Below are 14506 nucleotides of genomic sequence, written 5' to 3'. Positions count from 1 at the left end.
ATTGAAAGCCTGCGTGCGCTAGTACCTCTTGCCACAAGTTCCCAGAATCCTTTGCGGTTTTACCCCTGAATGACGTCACATTTTCAATCTTTATCCTGGTGGGCCAGTCTCTAGTCAAAATGTCAAACATCATAATGTCTAAGGCTAAATGCTCTCCTGGGATCACTCTCTCACATTTTAACAGAAAGATACAAGACCTGTGGAAAGCTCTGATGAATGAACAATTTGTTTTCAGATTCAAAAAACACATTAGAAATTGCAGTTTACACAAAACTTGAGGTTGAGTATGGAAACTGGACCTGGGCCCTGAGGATCAACATGCTGGTGATTGAAAACCAGCTTCATACCAGAATTGAAAATGGAGAACTTGAAAGAAATGTTGGTTCAGTGGAGAGGCCGATTTGAAAACAAAATAAAGGAGTTCCAAGAGGAGCTGGTGACAGGAGTGGAACGAAAACTGGATGAAGTTATTCAGCAGAAGAAAGCTTGTAAAAAGCTGGATGATAAGAAGACCGAATTTGAGAACAAGCTGCTGCAAAAGAGTAAAAAGCTTGCTCATAAGTTAAAAGACAAAGCAAAAAATGAAGAGGAACTTAAAAAACATTTCAAGTCAGTTTAGGATTACTGGGTAAAAGAGTTAACTGCAGATGCACAACCCATTCAGGACATCAAGCTGGATGACGATCAGGCAACTATCTTTAATGACCTTGGTTTTGAATGGAATCTCACATTTGAATGCAAAAAGAATGGCAGATACAAAAAAATATCTGAGGTTGGCAATTATTCTGATTATATTGTCCTTGGCAAGCACCAAGATACAACAAGAAAAGGGCTTGCCAGCCAAGTGGCTACATTTTTTGAAGTTGGTGCTAAAACAATAATACATTACTTAAAGAGACCTTTTGAGCATGAAGACCAGGAAATGATAAGATCCCTCATAAACAGTGTTGAAAAACAGTCTCCTGATGCCATTATGAGCAAGCCTGTAGCAACAAGAGGCTACAGTTCAACTTACTTACAAGAAGTGGCTAAAACAGTTCAGGACACAGTGACAGAGTTTGAATCAAATAAGAAATGTGCTTTCAAGAAGGAGTTCAGAGTTGACCTGTTACTGTATGTATTTGACACTGCTTGCAGTTGGCTTTCACAGTCTTACAAACAATACAAAACGAGCAATGATGCACTCACTTACTTGGAAAGCAAGAAAACACAATACTACAACATTTTCAGCAGCTTCTGCAAAGGAAACTCATCTGCTGTTGTGTTTGGAGAAATGATCTGTGAAAAACTGAGGGTTTCCATTGTTGAAGCAGTCTGTAACAAGACTGCCATTGATCTCGCTGGAGAGATGAGGTGCACTTTCCCAGCATTCAATGGGAACAGACTGAACTTAGAGAAACATTTGTTGAAGTCACTTGCAGAGAAAGAGGACTTTGATGCTTTCATCACCTACATTCGAAATCCGAGGAAGCAAGTAGAAGCTTTTATCAAAGAGAAAGTAAACACACACATGCTTGGAGAGCACAAAGATAAAGCACTAAGTATACTCAGGAAAAATGTGGAGGACATCAACAAACTTGTCATTCATGCTTTATTTGACACAACAAAAAAAGTCAAAACCCAGAGAGGAGACACAGACATGTGGGCAAAGGAGTTTTCTAGTCTCCTCAGTGATAAACTGACCCTTGATGCCATGTCTTGTCAAAACTTCAAGGACATAAAAAATTTTGACTTCCTTCAAGAAACGATTGAGAAAGGCTTTGTGTCCATCACAAAGACGATAAGCCAGACTTCGCTGGATAAGATGAAGGAATTCAGACTGAGACCTGATCATATCCTCATCGATCAGCTGTGTAACTGCTGCTGGGAAACCTGCCCGTTCTGTTCAGCTGTTTGTACCAACACAATTAAAGATCACAGTCCTGAAGATCACAGTGTCCCCTTTCATCGATCTCAAGCAATCAATGGTTGGCACTACAGAAACACTGAGATATTGTGTGTCGACTTTTGTACAACCCAAGTTGCAAGTGAAGGAAGTTTTTACCCTTGCCATGACTCAAATCATACCATTCCTTTTAAAAAATACAGAACTGCTGGACCACCATATGAAAATTGGAGCATTACCCCTGATGAGTCTAAGCTCAAGTATTGGACATGGTTTGTGTGTCAGTTTCAGGAGAAACTCGAAAACCACCATGGTTTAAAATTCACACAGCGTGGTGAGATTCCCAGTGAATGGAAAATGCACGATAAAAAAGAGGCTATTCAAAGTCTGGATGAAATGTACAGTACAAATTGAACAGTTTCAGTTTTACACATTTTTAGTTTGCTGAAAATCACAAGAGCTGTTTTACCTTGATTACTCACAAATAAACTTTAAAACATAATGTTAGTGATTTAAACATTACATGTGGGTGACAGAATGGTATATATATATTTCTGCTTTGGTCACATAAATGCTCACACATGAGAGAAACATTCATTTTGAGAATATAATGAGAATTAAAACCAAATATATTGTTGTGAACATTAACGAATAGTTTATTGTTTTATTTTTAATGAGAAATTACAATATTTTTCTTTTTTGTAGCTTCATGAAACATTTCTTTCGATAATGTGTTTATGTGTGTGTTCTATTCTAATTTTATTTAGATGTAAGGTGTAACAAATGAATATTTTATCTTTCTGATGTTTATGTTTCTTTATGTTTCTGATTTGACATACGAACTTTAACTTCATTTAAATCATCACAGCATGTTTTACCTTTTACTCAAATCTCAGTTTATTTTAACTATTGAATATTTTTAAACAATGTTGTTTCGATTATTTGTGGAATTGTTAATCAATGACAATAAAAAAGTGGAATTTGACCCCATGTTATTAATGGTAAATGGCCTGTATTTGTATAGCACTTTACTAGTCCCTAAGGACCCCAAAACGCTTTACACATCCAGTCATCCACCCATTCACACACACATTCACACACTGGTGATGGCAAGCTACATTGTGGCCACAGCTGCCCTGGGGCGCACTGACAGAGCGAGGCTGCTGGACACTGGCGCCACGGGCCCTCTGACCACCACCAGTAGGCAACGGGTGAAGGGTCTTGCCCAAGGACACAACGACCAAGACTGTCCAAGCTCGAACCGGCAACCTTCCGATTACAAGGTGAACTCCCAACGGTGTTTCTATGTAGCCTATCTGTTTAGTCAATTTAATTAAAAACTTACAGATGACTTCTTATTTTATAGGGTAATCTTAAGATAAATATCAATACCACTGATTTTTTTGGACACTTTTTCTTCTTTCTGAGGTAATGTTATGGTTCGTTCGATTTAGGGAAGAGAAGAAAGCTTCCTCCAAACTATCATTTTAGACCATTCATTAATACTTCAACAAACATCATGGATGTTTGTTGTCTCCTCCTGGCCTGTGGTTCTAACTCTCACCAGTCCTCAGGCCTCCTTCCTTTTGCTTAGTGTGCAATCTCAAAGTGCTGGATTTGGGGTGAACGCTGACCCTGTGGGATTCCCAGGTAATTTTAGCTGTCCTCAGTGTCTGCAAGATTGTCTTCTGGTAGTGCAGTTGTGACTGCCTTCCCTCTTGCCCCATACAGGGTGGCCCATTTATATGGATACACCGTAATAACATGGGAATGGTTGGTGATATTAAAGTCCTGTTTGTGGCACATTAGTGTATGTGAGGGGGCAAACTCCTCAAGATGGGTGGTGACCATGGTGGCCATTTAGAAGTCGGCCATCTTGGATACAACTTTTGTTTTTTCAATAGGAAGAGGGCCATGTGACACATCAAACTTATTGGTAATGTCACAAGAAAAACAATGGTGTGCTTGGTTTCAACGTAACTTTATTCGTTCATGAGTTATTTACAAGTTTCTGACCACTTATAAAATGTGTTCAATGTGTTGCCCATTGTGTTGGATTGTCAATGCAACCCTCTTCTCCCACTCTTCACACACTGATAGAAACACCGCAGGAGAAATGCCAGCACAGGCATCCAGTATCCGTAGTTTCAGGTGCTGCACATCTCGTATCTTCACACCATAGACAATTGCCTTCAGATGACCCCAAAGATAAAAGTCTAAGGGGGTCAGATCGGGAGACCTTGGGCGCCATTCAACTGGCCCACGACGACCAATCCACTTTCCAGGAAACTGTTCATCTAGGAATGCTCGGACCTGGCACCCATAATGTGGTGGTCCACCATCTTGCTGGAAAAACTCAGGGAACGTGCCAGCTTCAGTGCATAAAGAGGGAAACACATCATCATGTAGCAATTTCAAATATCCAGTGGCCTTGAGGTTTCCATTGATGAAGAATAGACCCACTATCGTTGTACCCCATATACCACACCAAACCATCACTTTTGTTGTTCCAACAACAAAATCTTCTGCGTGAACTGAGGGTCCTGTTCCAATTTTTGTTTTTCCCATTCTGCAAATTCTGCGCGCCGATCTGGGTCATCCTGGTTGAGATGCTGCAGTAGCTGGAGTTTGTAAGGGTGCCATTTCTGAGTAGCTAATATCCGCCGAAGGGATCTTCGACTAATGCCACTCTCCAGTGACATGCGGCGAGTGCTACACTGTGGGCTCTTGCTGAATGAAGCTAGGACAGCCACTGATGTTTCTTCATTAGTGACAGTTTTCTTGCGTCCACATTTTGGCAAATCCAACACTGAACTGGTTTCATCAAACTTAGCAAGCAGTTTGCTAACTGTAGCATGGGAGATGGGTGGTCTCGTAGGGTGTCTTGCATTGATATCTGCTGCAATGACCCGGTTACTGCGTTCACCAGATATCAACACAATTTCGATCCGCTCCTCACGTGTTAACCTCTTCAACATGTCAATGGCTGTGAACAATGGCTGTGTATTTACCTGTGCATTCATCCATTTTCTTCCGGTTGTCCGGGGATGGATCATGGGGGTGGTAGCCTAAGCAGAGGAATCCAGACTTCCCTCTCCCCAGCCACCTCCTCCAGCTTGGAACACCAAGCTTGTCTGAGGGAACACCAAGGCGATCCCAGGCCAGGTGAGAGATATCTCTCCAGCGTGTCCTAGGCCTGCCCAGGGTGGGACACATGAGCGTCTGATAAATATCACCTTTTTGCGCCCCCCATATAACTCACCGAACTTAAAACAGCTTTCAAGTGCTTATGTTTGTTTTTATGTTAAAGGAAAAACACGAAAGCACTTAAAAACATTAATCATCATCATCCTAGGAATCGGCAAGTGTTTTCATTCACTAGAGGGCACCAAATAGCTATAAAGATCTCTGCAGTCCATTTCTAAACACAAGCAAACCAAAATCCAAGATCATCTAAAATTATAGTGCTGTAACTATTTATGACTTCTTTCTTTTTTTCTTCTTTTCTTTTCTTTTTGTATTTTAATCAGAGGTTAAAAATATTGATGATTAAATTTTCCTTATGTGTTGACTGTTGTATTATTTGTACGTGTCAGAGGTGTGGACTCGAGTCACATGACTTGGACTCGAGTCAGACTCGAGTCATTAATTTTATGACTTTAGACTTGACTTGAAAAAATGTTCTAAGACTTGTGACTTGACTTGGACTTTTACACCAATGACTTGGGACTTGAATTGGACTTGAACCGGTTTACTTGAAAAGACTTGATATTTTACCCCAAATATAAAATTTAACACGCATATTATATGGAGATTGAAAATGTGACGTCATTCACGGGTAGAACCGCAAAGGATTCTGGGAACTCGTGGCAAGCGGTACTAGCGCACGCAGGCTTTCAATTAAAATCAGTCACACAGCGATAAAAAGAAACACAAAAATGTCAAGAAGCTGTTGTATTATTAACTGCAATAGCCGGTCGCATGACAGCCACGGCAAGCCGACGGGTAAAGAGATCGGTTGTTATCGGATTACGTCGTGGAAGAGAAATTGTTCGAGCCATGTTTCCGAAGTAACAAAGAGGCGACGGGTGGCCTGGATTGCAGCCATTCAAAGATCAAATATAACGTCCTAGAACACTCCAGCTCACAGGTTAGTCTGCTCCAAGCATTTACACAAAGGTCAGTCTGCTGTTGTAGTTAATGCGTCATTTTTCTTAACATAATTGGTGATATAGGTTACAAGCAAGTCTGGCGCTGAACAGAAATTGTCGCGCTATGCTCCTTTATTTATTGTGCATAAATAGTGAATTGTCCTGACACAATATTGCGTTTCGCTTCTGTTATTATGGTACATTGACAAAAACACATACTTTTATTCACAGGATAAAACAGGTTTTTTGTATCACTAATTGCCCAGTACGATTACAGCATACAATATTATTGTCACTGCTACATTTCTGTGATGGGTACCAGAAATTATTTCTACTACTAATTAATTACCGTTGAGCTCAAAGGTCCTATTAATAAACGGTTAACGAATGTGTATTTATGAAGACGATTTGTGAGACTGGTAAACTTATGATACGTACGATGGTCTTTCGTTCTACACGGTGCATTTCAAGGTCCTGCACCCATCCGTAGGTAAACTGTACCTGGGCTTGTTGCAGTGACCTGAAGTTACTAAACTTCATGAGTGTATGCACTCACTCCAAGAACCGTATAATTATAAATATGCATATAAATATGCTAGGATGAGATAGCTGACTTCATCTAACTAGCAAATGTTTTCCAGGCTACGTTGGTGATACAGTTTTTTTTAATGTGTATGATATTTTTGTCAAGCTGGTCCTACAACCGCATCCAAGAATAACATGCAGCGTATCTCAGAACTGTCGGTGAAAATTATTCTTGGAGCTAAGTTTAATTGAGCTGCATTTTAAAGAGGTGCAATTTCACAATTTGTGTATATTTTCTAAGTTCACTATTTTGTATGTGTTGAGAAAAACACAGATTTTAAAATTACATGGTCTAATATTTACATTTAGCATATAACTGCAACATTATTTTTTCGTTTGTTTTTTTAAAGACTCGAAAGGACTTGAAATTCAAAGTTTCAGACTTGTGACTTGACTCGGACTTTTACACCAGTGACTTGAGACTCGACTCTGACTTGCCTGACATTACTTGAGACTTGACTTGAGACTTGAGGATAAAGACTTGAGACTTACTTGAGACTTGCAAAACAATGACTTGGTCCCACCTCTGGTACGTGTCATAAAAGTTTCATGCTACACCCTTTCAGTTTGCCACTGGATTTCTTAGGATCAAAATGAACTGAATTAAAAACAAACAAACAAAACAAACTAAAAACCCTACTCTGACTGAAGACAATCATAAAGGGTATTCACTGAATACTCATGATATACTTACATTTGCTTTAAAAGAAAGGAGTTTGAGTAAAAAAAAAAAGGTCTTCTTTCTTTCTTTTTTATTTTTGTCATTATGTCACTAAGTTTCTGGCACCTGAAATTCACACAGAAAAAATGTCTAAAATAATCTTTTTACCTCTTGAGTTTTACGAGAGATGGTGAATGTCACTAGGCCTTTAGGTTACATTTTACAGTTACATTCTTTGTGGCATATTTCATTTAGGGAATTATTTTTCATCATTACTGTAAGAATGAAATGCAGAAAAGTGAACAATGGAAGAGAACAATGATAGTAATAGCATAGCATCTTGAAAAGATGTAAAGTATAAAGCCAAGTCTGTTTCACTGATGACAAATAACAAAGGTAATCAACTGCTAAAATAAAATCTTCCTAATAATTTTCAATCAAAAATAAAAATGATCCTATATGATCCTTTCTTACATGACATGACTCTGCAGTCCACTTGTGGGAGAGAACAGCTGACAAGGTAACAGCATTCATTTATGTTTTGACCCATTCATTATATATATTGTATCAGTGGAGTGTAGCCACTTTTACAGAAGGGAAGCAGAGATGATTCTCACCCTCATCCCCCCAAAATGCACAAACAAACAAAAATGCCTTCCTTCACTATTTACCTATTAGACAAGATAAACTGAATCTGAATAAAACATACCATTTGTACTGTCTGTCTGCACTACATGGACATCATAATAACATCATAATCTTAAATCATCATTCATGTAACATGATCTGACTGCTCAACACATGGTGTGTCAAAGTTCATTTAGTAATTTTATTCTGTATAATATGTTGGCTGTATAAAAGCATGCTGATAAGAATACAGTTATTTGTAATCTTTACAACATAATACTTTGATCAGGGTAAAACAAATTTATTAGTACGTGGGTGTAGAAAAGCTTTTACTTGGCATAAAATCCAAAAAATTTATCAAATGAATGAAGAAATTTTATGACCTCACTGCATTTATTTTGTTTTTTTAAGTTGCCATGTATTAATCTGCTTTGACTCCAAGCTTTGAGTTCAGTAGTTGAATTTTGCTCATTATTATATTTTTTGCATAATCTGTTCTTTATTCTTGTACTTTAGATTTTCATATTCTAACCTTGTTTTTCTTTCTGTGTTGTACTGTTTGTACTGGTTCTCAGCCCTTGTGGTTTCCCATACTACATTTTGACTTGTTCAGCTTCTGTCGTTTACTGTAATTTATATTTGCTAACACAATTGAAATAAAGGTGTGTTTTATTTTGTGTTAGTTCTTATCTGAGTCTACATCTGGGTACACTTCACTCCATGACAGGGCAGTGCTAACAGTTTCATTACCAGTATCATTACCAGTAAGCCCAACCCAAACTTTTCCCGTAAGTGATAAGGTTTCAAAGCGCCACATTTTTTTCTCTTTTTACCTTTGTGGGAGGGATTGGTCAGAGGCAGAAATATAGTGCGACATATAATCATCCTCTGATCTTACTCTAAATATCTCAGGGGTACTAGGAGGATTTCTGACAGGGCAGCCGTATCTAAACAGAAATGGTGAGTTGATCAAGCAACAAATTTCTGTCATTGTAATGGTAGCCGTAGAAGAGTGTCATGCTGACAAGAACATGATCATTTTTATTAAAGCTTTATGAGAGACTGAAAACTTAGTCAGCTGGAAAATCAGAGAATGTGCAACAAACAAACTAATCAAAACAAATAATTTTGCTCTGTGCATTTTTAAGTCATCAAGGCTTCAAGAACTTCTTGACTGGTAGTTAGGCTTGCTGAGAAACTGTCTCTGCGTTTCATTGCAGACATGTCATAAGAGAGAGGCACTAAAAATGGACTTTGTTCAGTCCATTTAATTTGTTATTGCATAGCAACAGGAAGAATAGAGAATTTTTTCTACTGACACACAGATACTTCCCCCATCAGTTTGTTATTATGGTATAAAGATTAAAAAACTTTATTCTTATCACCTTTATTCATCTTTTATAGCCACGATAAGAGACAGTGAATCTTTAAAATTTACCAGTAAATGTCTGTTGCACAATTGGGTCATCCTAAGAAGTGAGAAAAGTTGGCATGTTTGCAAACTACTATACTTGCAAGAGTTCACTTTTAATAAAGTTCTTAATTTGTAAAACAAATAAACAAAAATATGTTTGCATTTTAATCATTTTACAAAAAAATCTTTCTATGTGATTTCATCTTTTTTTCTTTCTTTCTTTTTAAATTACTTTGTCCTGTGACTGTAATGGTAATAAAGCCGCTGGATGGAAGAGAATAAAGATAATGCAGCACCTGGAGGTGGAAAATAATCCAAAACCAATTGAACTACATCTGTGAAAGATAACAAAGGTAGTCTAGCATTTTAACATAATATGAAAGGTTTGCCAAACAGATTTTATGTTTTTCATCCAAGTGAGAATTTGTTGTATATTTTTTTTCTGCCTTGTTGTATATTTTTTTTCTGCCTCCTTCCTTTTGGTACCATATGCTTGTTTTATCTAGCTCTATATGTAATACTGCAGTAGTGCAAGTGTATTCTGACATGGCGTATTGGTGCATGGTTGCTCTTTACGTGGTTTCAGGTATGACCACTCTTTTAGTTGGAATCCCAGTAATGAAGTTTGCTACTCAGTGAGCAATAAAACTACAAGAAGACAGAGAGAAACTATGTCTGCATCAACTGCAGTTAGTGACAAAGGTAATATTTGTAATAATATAACAATTGTTTTTCTCTGATAGTGTCATTTTAATTCTTTTGTTTGTTTCTGTTTGTTTCAGTGCTGCCTGACCTCACGTTTGTGCTAACCGGTGAGCGAAATGCCATTGACTTTGGACCGAGAAACATTTTATTTGACCATGATGAAGAAAGAAATACTGAACAATTTTCATCCAAACTATATGATTTGTGTGGCCGGCACATCTCGGTCATCAACATTCTTGGTCTGCAAAATATTGACAAAATTCCTTTAAACCAGGGAATTCATGCCTTTCTCTTACTGGTACCATATGGTCGGCATAGCAGCCATTACACCTCAGGGGTTCAGTGGCTTGAAAAAGCTTTTGGGAAAGGATCTCTTCCTTATGTAATGACTGTTGTGACTCGGTGGCCGGGTGAAAAATATGAAAGTGCACTGGCAGACCTGAAAGCTAACAGTAGATTTAGTGAAAAAAGATGCCACACGTGCACAAGAGGCATGATGGATGCCAACGAGATAATAGATCTCTTAGAGAAAATAGATGTCATGGTCTCTGAAAATGATTACCACTGCTACAGTAGACTCAAGCACGAGGAACATGAAGAGCTGGACCAAAAAGAAGAAATGGTCAAGAGAGGTGAGATTTTAATATGTGGCGGATTGATTTTGACACTTTATGAAAGTTTAGGTTCAAAGGGTTGTATTTTTGTTTTTAATTATCTGAACATTTGGATGTTGTAAAGTTCAAAAGTTTGACTTTACAGCAAACTTTACCACAGCTGTCAATCAAGGCAGCCAACAGAGCATGGCTGCTTTGAGGGCCAGGGCCAGTATTGCAGATAACAATACAGATACTGTTACTTTCAACCTATAAAGGCAGCTTATGTAGAAGAGAGCAGTGTGTCATGATTTATGACACGAATAATTACACGTTTTCAAATTCTGAATCAATTTTAATGATCACTAAATCACTGTGCCGGCTGCCCCAGAACCGGAGAGGCCCAATCAGTCTAGGATGGCTCAGCTGATGTCAGTCAAGCTCCCTTGTAAGGCTGGCAGCAGGCTCAGAGCTGCTGTCTGCGCCTCTCCTGACAGCAGTAGCCCTGACCAGCCTCTCCAGCACCCAGGTTTGGCATTTGGCCTGGTCCTAAAGCCTGGCATCTGCACTTCTTTCGCTGCTGCATGCTCCCTGTGCACTGCGGCCATCTCTGCGTGGTCAGCACATCCAACATTGCAAGCTGGGTTTTGGCACCACTTGTAAACCCCAGTCACTTGCAGTCACTCAGTACGCTTGTAAAGAACTTTAATTATTCCTGTGATGACCAGACAGCTTTCCAGTTGTCACCACACCACACCCCTTCTACCTGGAACCAGCTGGACTGAAAAGGGAAGGGCGTAGTTGCCTGATGAGCTGCACCTGCCCTGCCATCCTCCCTGACCGTTCCCCTCAAGCCTGCTGCCTGCTGCTTCCCTGCAGTGGAGCCAAAGACCACACCTCAGCCACAGACTTCTCACAGAATTAAGTTTGAATTGTAATTCATGTACAACAACTTATGTATTTGCCATTAACACACAGTTATTAATAGGTTATCGAGGTAACTTTTCTTTTGCAAGTAAAGCTCTGACCTCGCTCTGACCTCATCTGTCAGGCTGTCCATCCCCACTGTGAACAGTGAATTTCACTCCTGCTGCAAACTTTACCACTGTCTCCCTGTCCTCATAGATGTACTGCAGCAGCCATTGTTTACATTCACAAAGAAATAGTGCAACTGCTTCTGACCTTCTCAACACACACTTTACTTGTCAGCACTTTAACATTGCTATCTTTCATCATACTAAACTGCTGTAATTCCTTTCCAGCTACAGCTCTCCTTCTAGCCAATTGCCTACACTGAATGTCAATTGCCTAAATACAGTGCAGGCAGTTATAATGTAGGCTGGATTTGTTACACAAAATTATATGTAATTACTAGGGGTGCAGCAATACTCGTATCGATATTGAACCGTTCGATACAGTGCTTTCGGTTTGGTATGCATATGTATCGAACAATACAACATTTTTAATTTATTTTATCAACTTTTCTTCTGACGATGCTGTCTGTGTTGAGAGCTCAGTGGATCTGCGTTCGACTACTCTGCCTAGGTTGCACTGTCGAGCGCAGATCCACTGAGCGCAGCGCAAGCTAGCGAGACAGAAGCTAAGCTCGTTGCAACATGGCAAATTGAACCTCCCCCCCCTCATTCAGATCTGGCGTTTGGAACTATTTTGGTTTTCATGTGAAGTATGACCCTGAAGGTAAGCGCATCATGGACAAAAGCAAAACAGTATGTCGGATGTGCCACGCAATGCTCAATTACATTGGATGGGAACTAGTGCGTTAGCGCAGTTAGCTTGTTAACGTGTTGACGCCGTCCAGCACCAAGCACGGGGCGATTCGCGGTAACTCGTTAACGGAGATTTGCAGCGTTATGGCGTTAATGTCATTTAAACGAGATTAACGCTGACAGCACTAGTGGGAACACAATGATTATGACTGCACATTTATGCCGACACCATCCTAGTGCAAAGACAAGTGGAAGCAGACAAAAAACAACAAGCATGCATGCTACAAAATTTACCAGAGTCATTTTGAGTTAAAATATATTTTTGTAATTTTAATAAATGACAAATTAAAAAGGCATGAATATTTTTTGTATCAAAAAATATTGAACCGTGACACCAAAGTATCGAACTGAACCGTCCTGTGAATTTTGTGTATCGTTGCCCCCATTGTAATTACAGGGTACCCTGTCGCAGGTGTCACAGGTGACCCCATAATATGGCCTGCACCCCATAAAGGACAGGGTACTTACAGTGTAGTTGTTTCCTGCAACAACCTGACTTGTTGCCTGCACATTGCACATAATTACAGGTACTTGCACCTTGTTATCGGCAAACTGCATGTAAATACAGGGTACATGCGCCTTGTTACGCACAAACTGTAATTACAGGATACTTACACCTTAGTCGCAGGTCTTACAGTGTAATTGTTTCATTGTTTCCTACAAATATCTGACTTGTTGCCTGCAAATTGCATCTAATTACAGGCTACTTTTGCCTTATTCTAAGGACTATTATAGAGTGCTGCTGAAATGTGTAAACAAATGGTGGCCCAAACTACTTTAGGCAGTTTGGGCCAAACCATTTGTACCAAAAAACTGAGAAGCATTGATCTGGGCTGACATTTGAGGTTTTGGTTTATTTGCAAGGCTGGTAACTAATGAACTGCTCTTCTGTATTACAGTAAACTTTTAGTCCTACTTATTAGGAGTTATTGTGTTGTACTATACTTTGTTCCATATATTTAATGGTTTAAAGTAAAATATTAAAAACAAAACCTTCAATGAGCAGGCACAGCACTATTGAAACTACTATCACTTCCTTCTATTTTGCTTCCAAGGAGTCAGACTTTTCTGAGATTTCTGATGGTCTTTCAAAGTTTTCTGTGCACACTGGCTGCTTCGTCACTCATTTTTAATCTTGTCCTTGTACCTAACCATTGCAAAGAAACTTTTTTTTCTTTGTGATTATTTTAAGGCATTTAACACTGACCTATGAATACTCAAAGCATAAAAACCCACCTAACTCACAGGATGAACCAGAGCGGTATCTGCACATAACAGACAATATAGAAAATAATTTTTTGTAAATGTTACTAGCAGCTTTTTGCAAAAACTCATCAATTGTTCATATTTGTTTTATTTTCATTCAAAAAATGCCAAAGATAACACAGTTTAAGAGGCAAATAATAATATTTTTCCACCAACAAAGTGAGTCTAAACTTATCTTCCAATGGTGTGCTGTGTGTCCTTATAAATTCTCTGGCATTTTCATCCTTGTTTCACTAAATTGTTGCAACTATTTTCCATTTTCCTAGCAAAATGGAAAGAAATTAATGTGGCTCAAGATCTTTGCACAGTACAGTATATACAAACGTCCAAGCAGTACTAAAAAAAGAAAAGAAAAAAAAGGCTGTGTCTTCAGCTCTCAGGCTGAAGACACAGCCTTCTGTGGAACAGCTTCCAGTTTAGATTTGTGAGACAGACACTACTTCTACTTTTCAGATTAGACTCAAAACTTTCCTTTTTGATAAAAGATACCGTTAGGGCTGGATCAGGTGACCCTGAATGCTCCATTAGCCCCTTAGGCTGCTGGGGGATTCCCATGATGTACTGACTTTTTTTTTTTCTTCAGTCACCTTTTTCACCCATTACCTTACCTTACAATATAAACAACCTTGAGTCATTTGTTGGTGCTGTATGAATAAAACAGAATTGAATAGAAAGGTGTATCTCTGCTAATCTGTTAAATCGTTGCTATTCTGCAGGTACCCTCAGAATGAATAAGAGTGGAAACAAGAATAAGGTCAGAAACTCACATTCATTGTACAAAGTCTTCAAGAAGCTATTTATTGTTCTTTACAAACAGTAAATACAAACACTG

The 14506-nt window shown here is 38.9% G+C and overlaps 1 protein-coding gene and 1 pseudogene across 6 annotated transcripts in view; both read left to right on the top strand.

The window, feature by feature from the left end:
• Positions 1 to 119: 119 nt before the first annotated feature.
• Positions 120 to 2465, top strand: LOC309704229 (interferon-induced very large GTPase 1-like; annotated as a pseudogene). The gene has a single exon. The product of its transcript is annotated as an interferon-induced very large GTPase 1-like (transcript).
• Positions 2466 to 8765: 6300 nt separating this feature from the next.
• The window catches only part of LOC309705814 (interferon-induced very large GTPase 1-like), a 66714-nt gene continuing 60973 nt past the window's right edge, over positions 8766 to 14506 (top strand). For 2 of the 5 annotated variants that reach the window (XM_082531810.1, XM_082531808.1), the window contains exons 1-5: positions 8766 to 8869; positions 9585 to 9676; positions 9910 to 10025; positions 10106 to 10660; positions 14391 to 14428. In XM_082531810.1, the coding sequence (XP_082387936.1) occupies positions 9995 to 10025; positions 10106 to 10660; positions 14391 to 14428 (624 nt within the window). In that variant the 5' untranslated portion in view covers positions 8766 to 8869; positions 9585 to 9676; positions 9910 to 9994. Of the gene's footprint in view, positions 8870 to 9584; positions 9677 to 9909; positions 10026 to 10105; positions 10661 to 14390; positions 14429 to 14506 lie in introns of those variants that run through there. The other 3 variants (XM_082531811.1, XM_082531809.1, XM_082531812.1) reach the window with 3 other exon arrangements.

This window comes from Aulonocara stuartgranti (assembly GCF_965226115.1).
Source record: "Aulonocara stuartgranti genome assembly, chromosome: 4".
NCBI classification, from domain to species: Eukaryota; Metazoa; Chordata; class Actinopteri; order Cichliformes; family Cichlidae; genus Aulonocara; species Aulonocara stuartgranti.
This window is presented reverse-complemented; position numbering and strand designations above follow the sequence as displayed.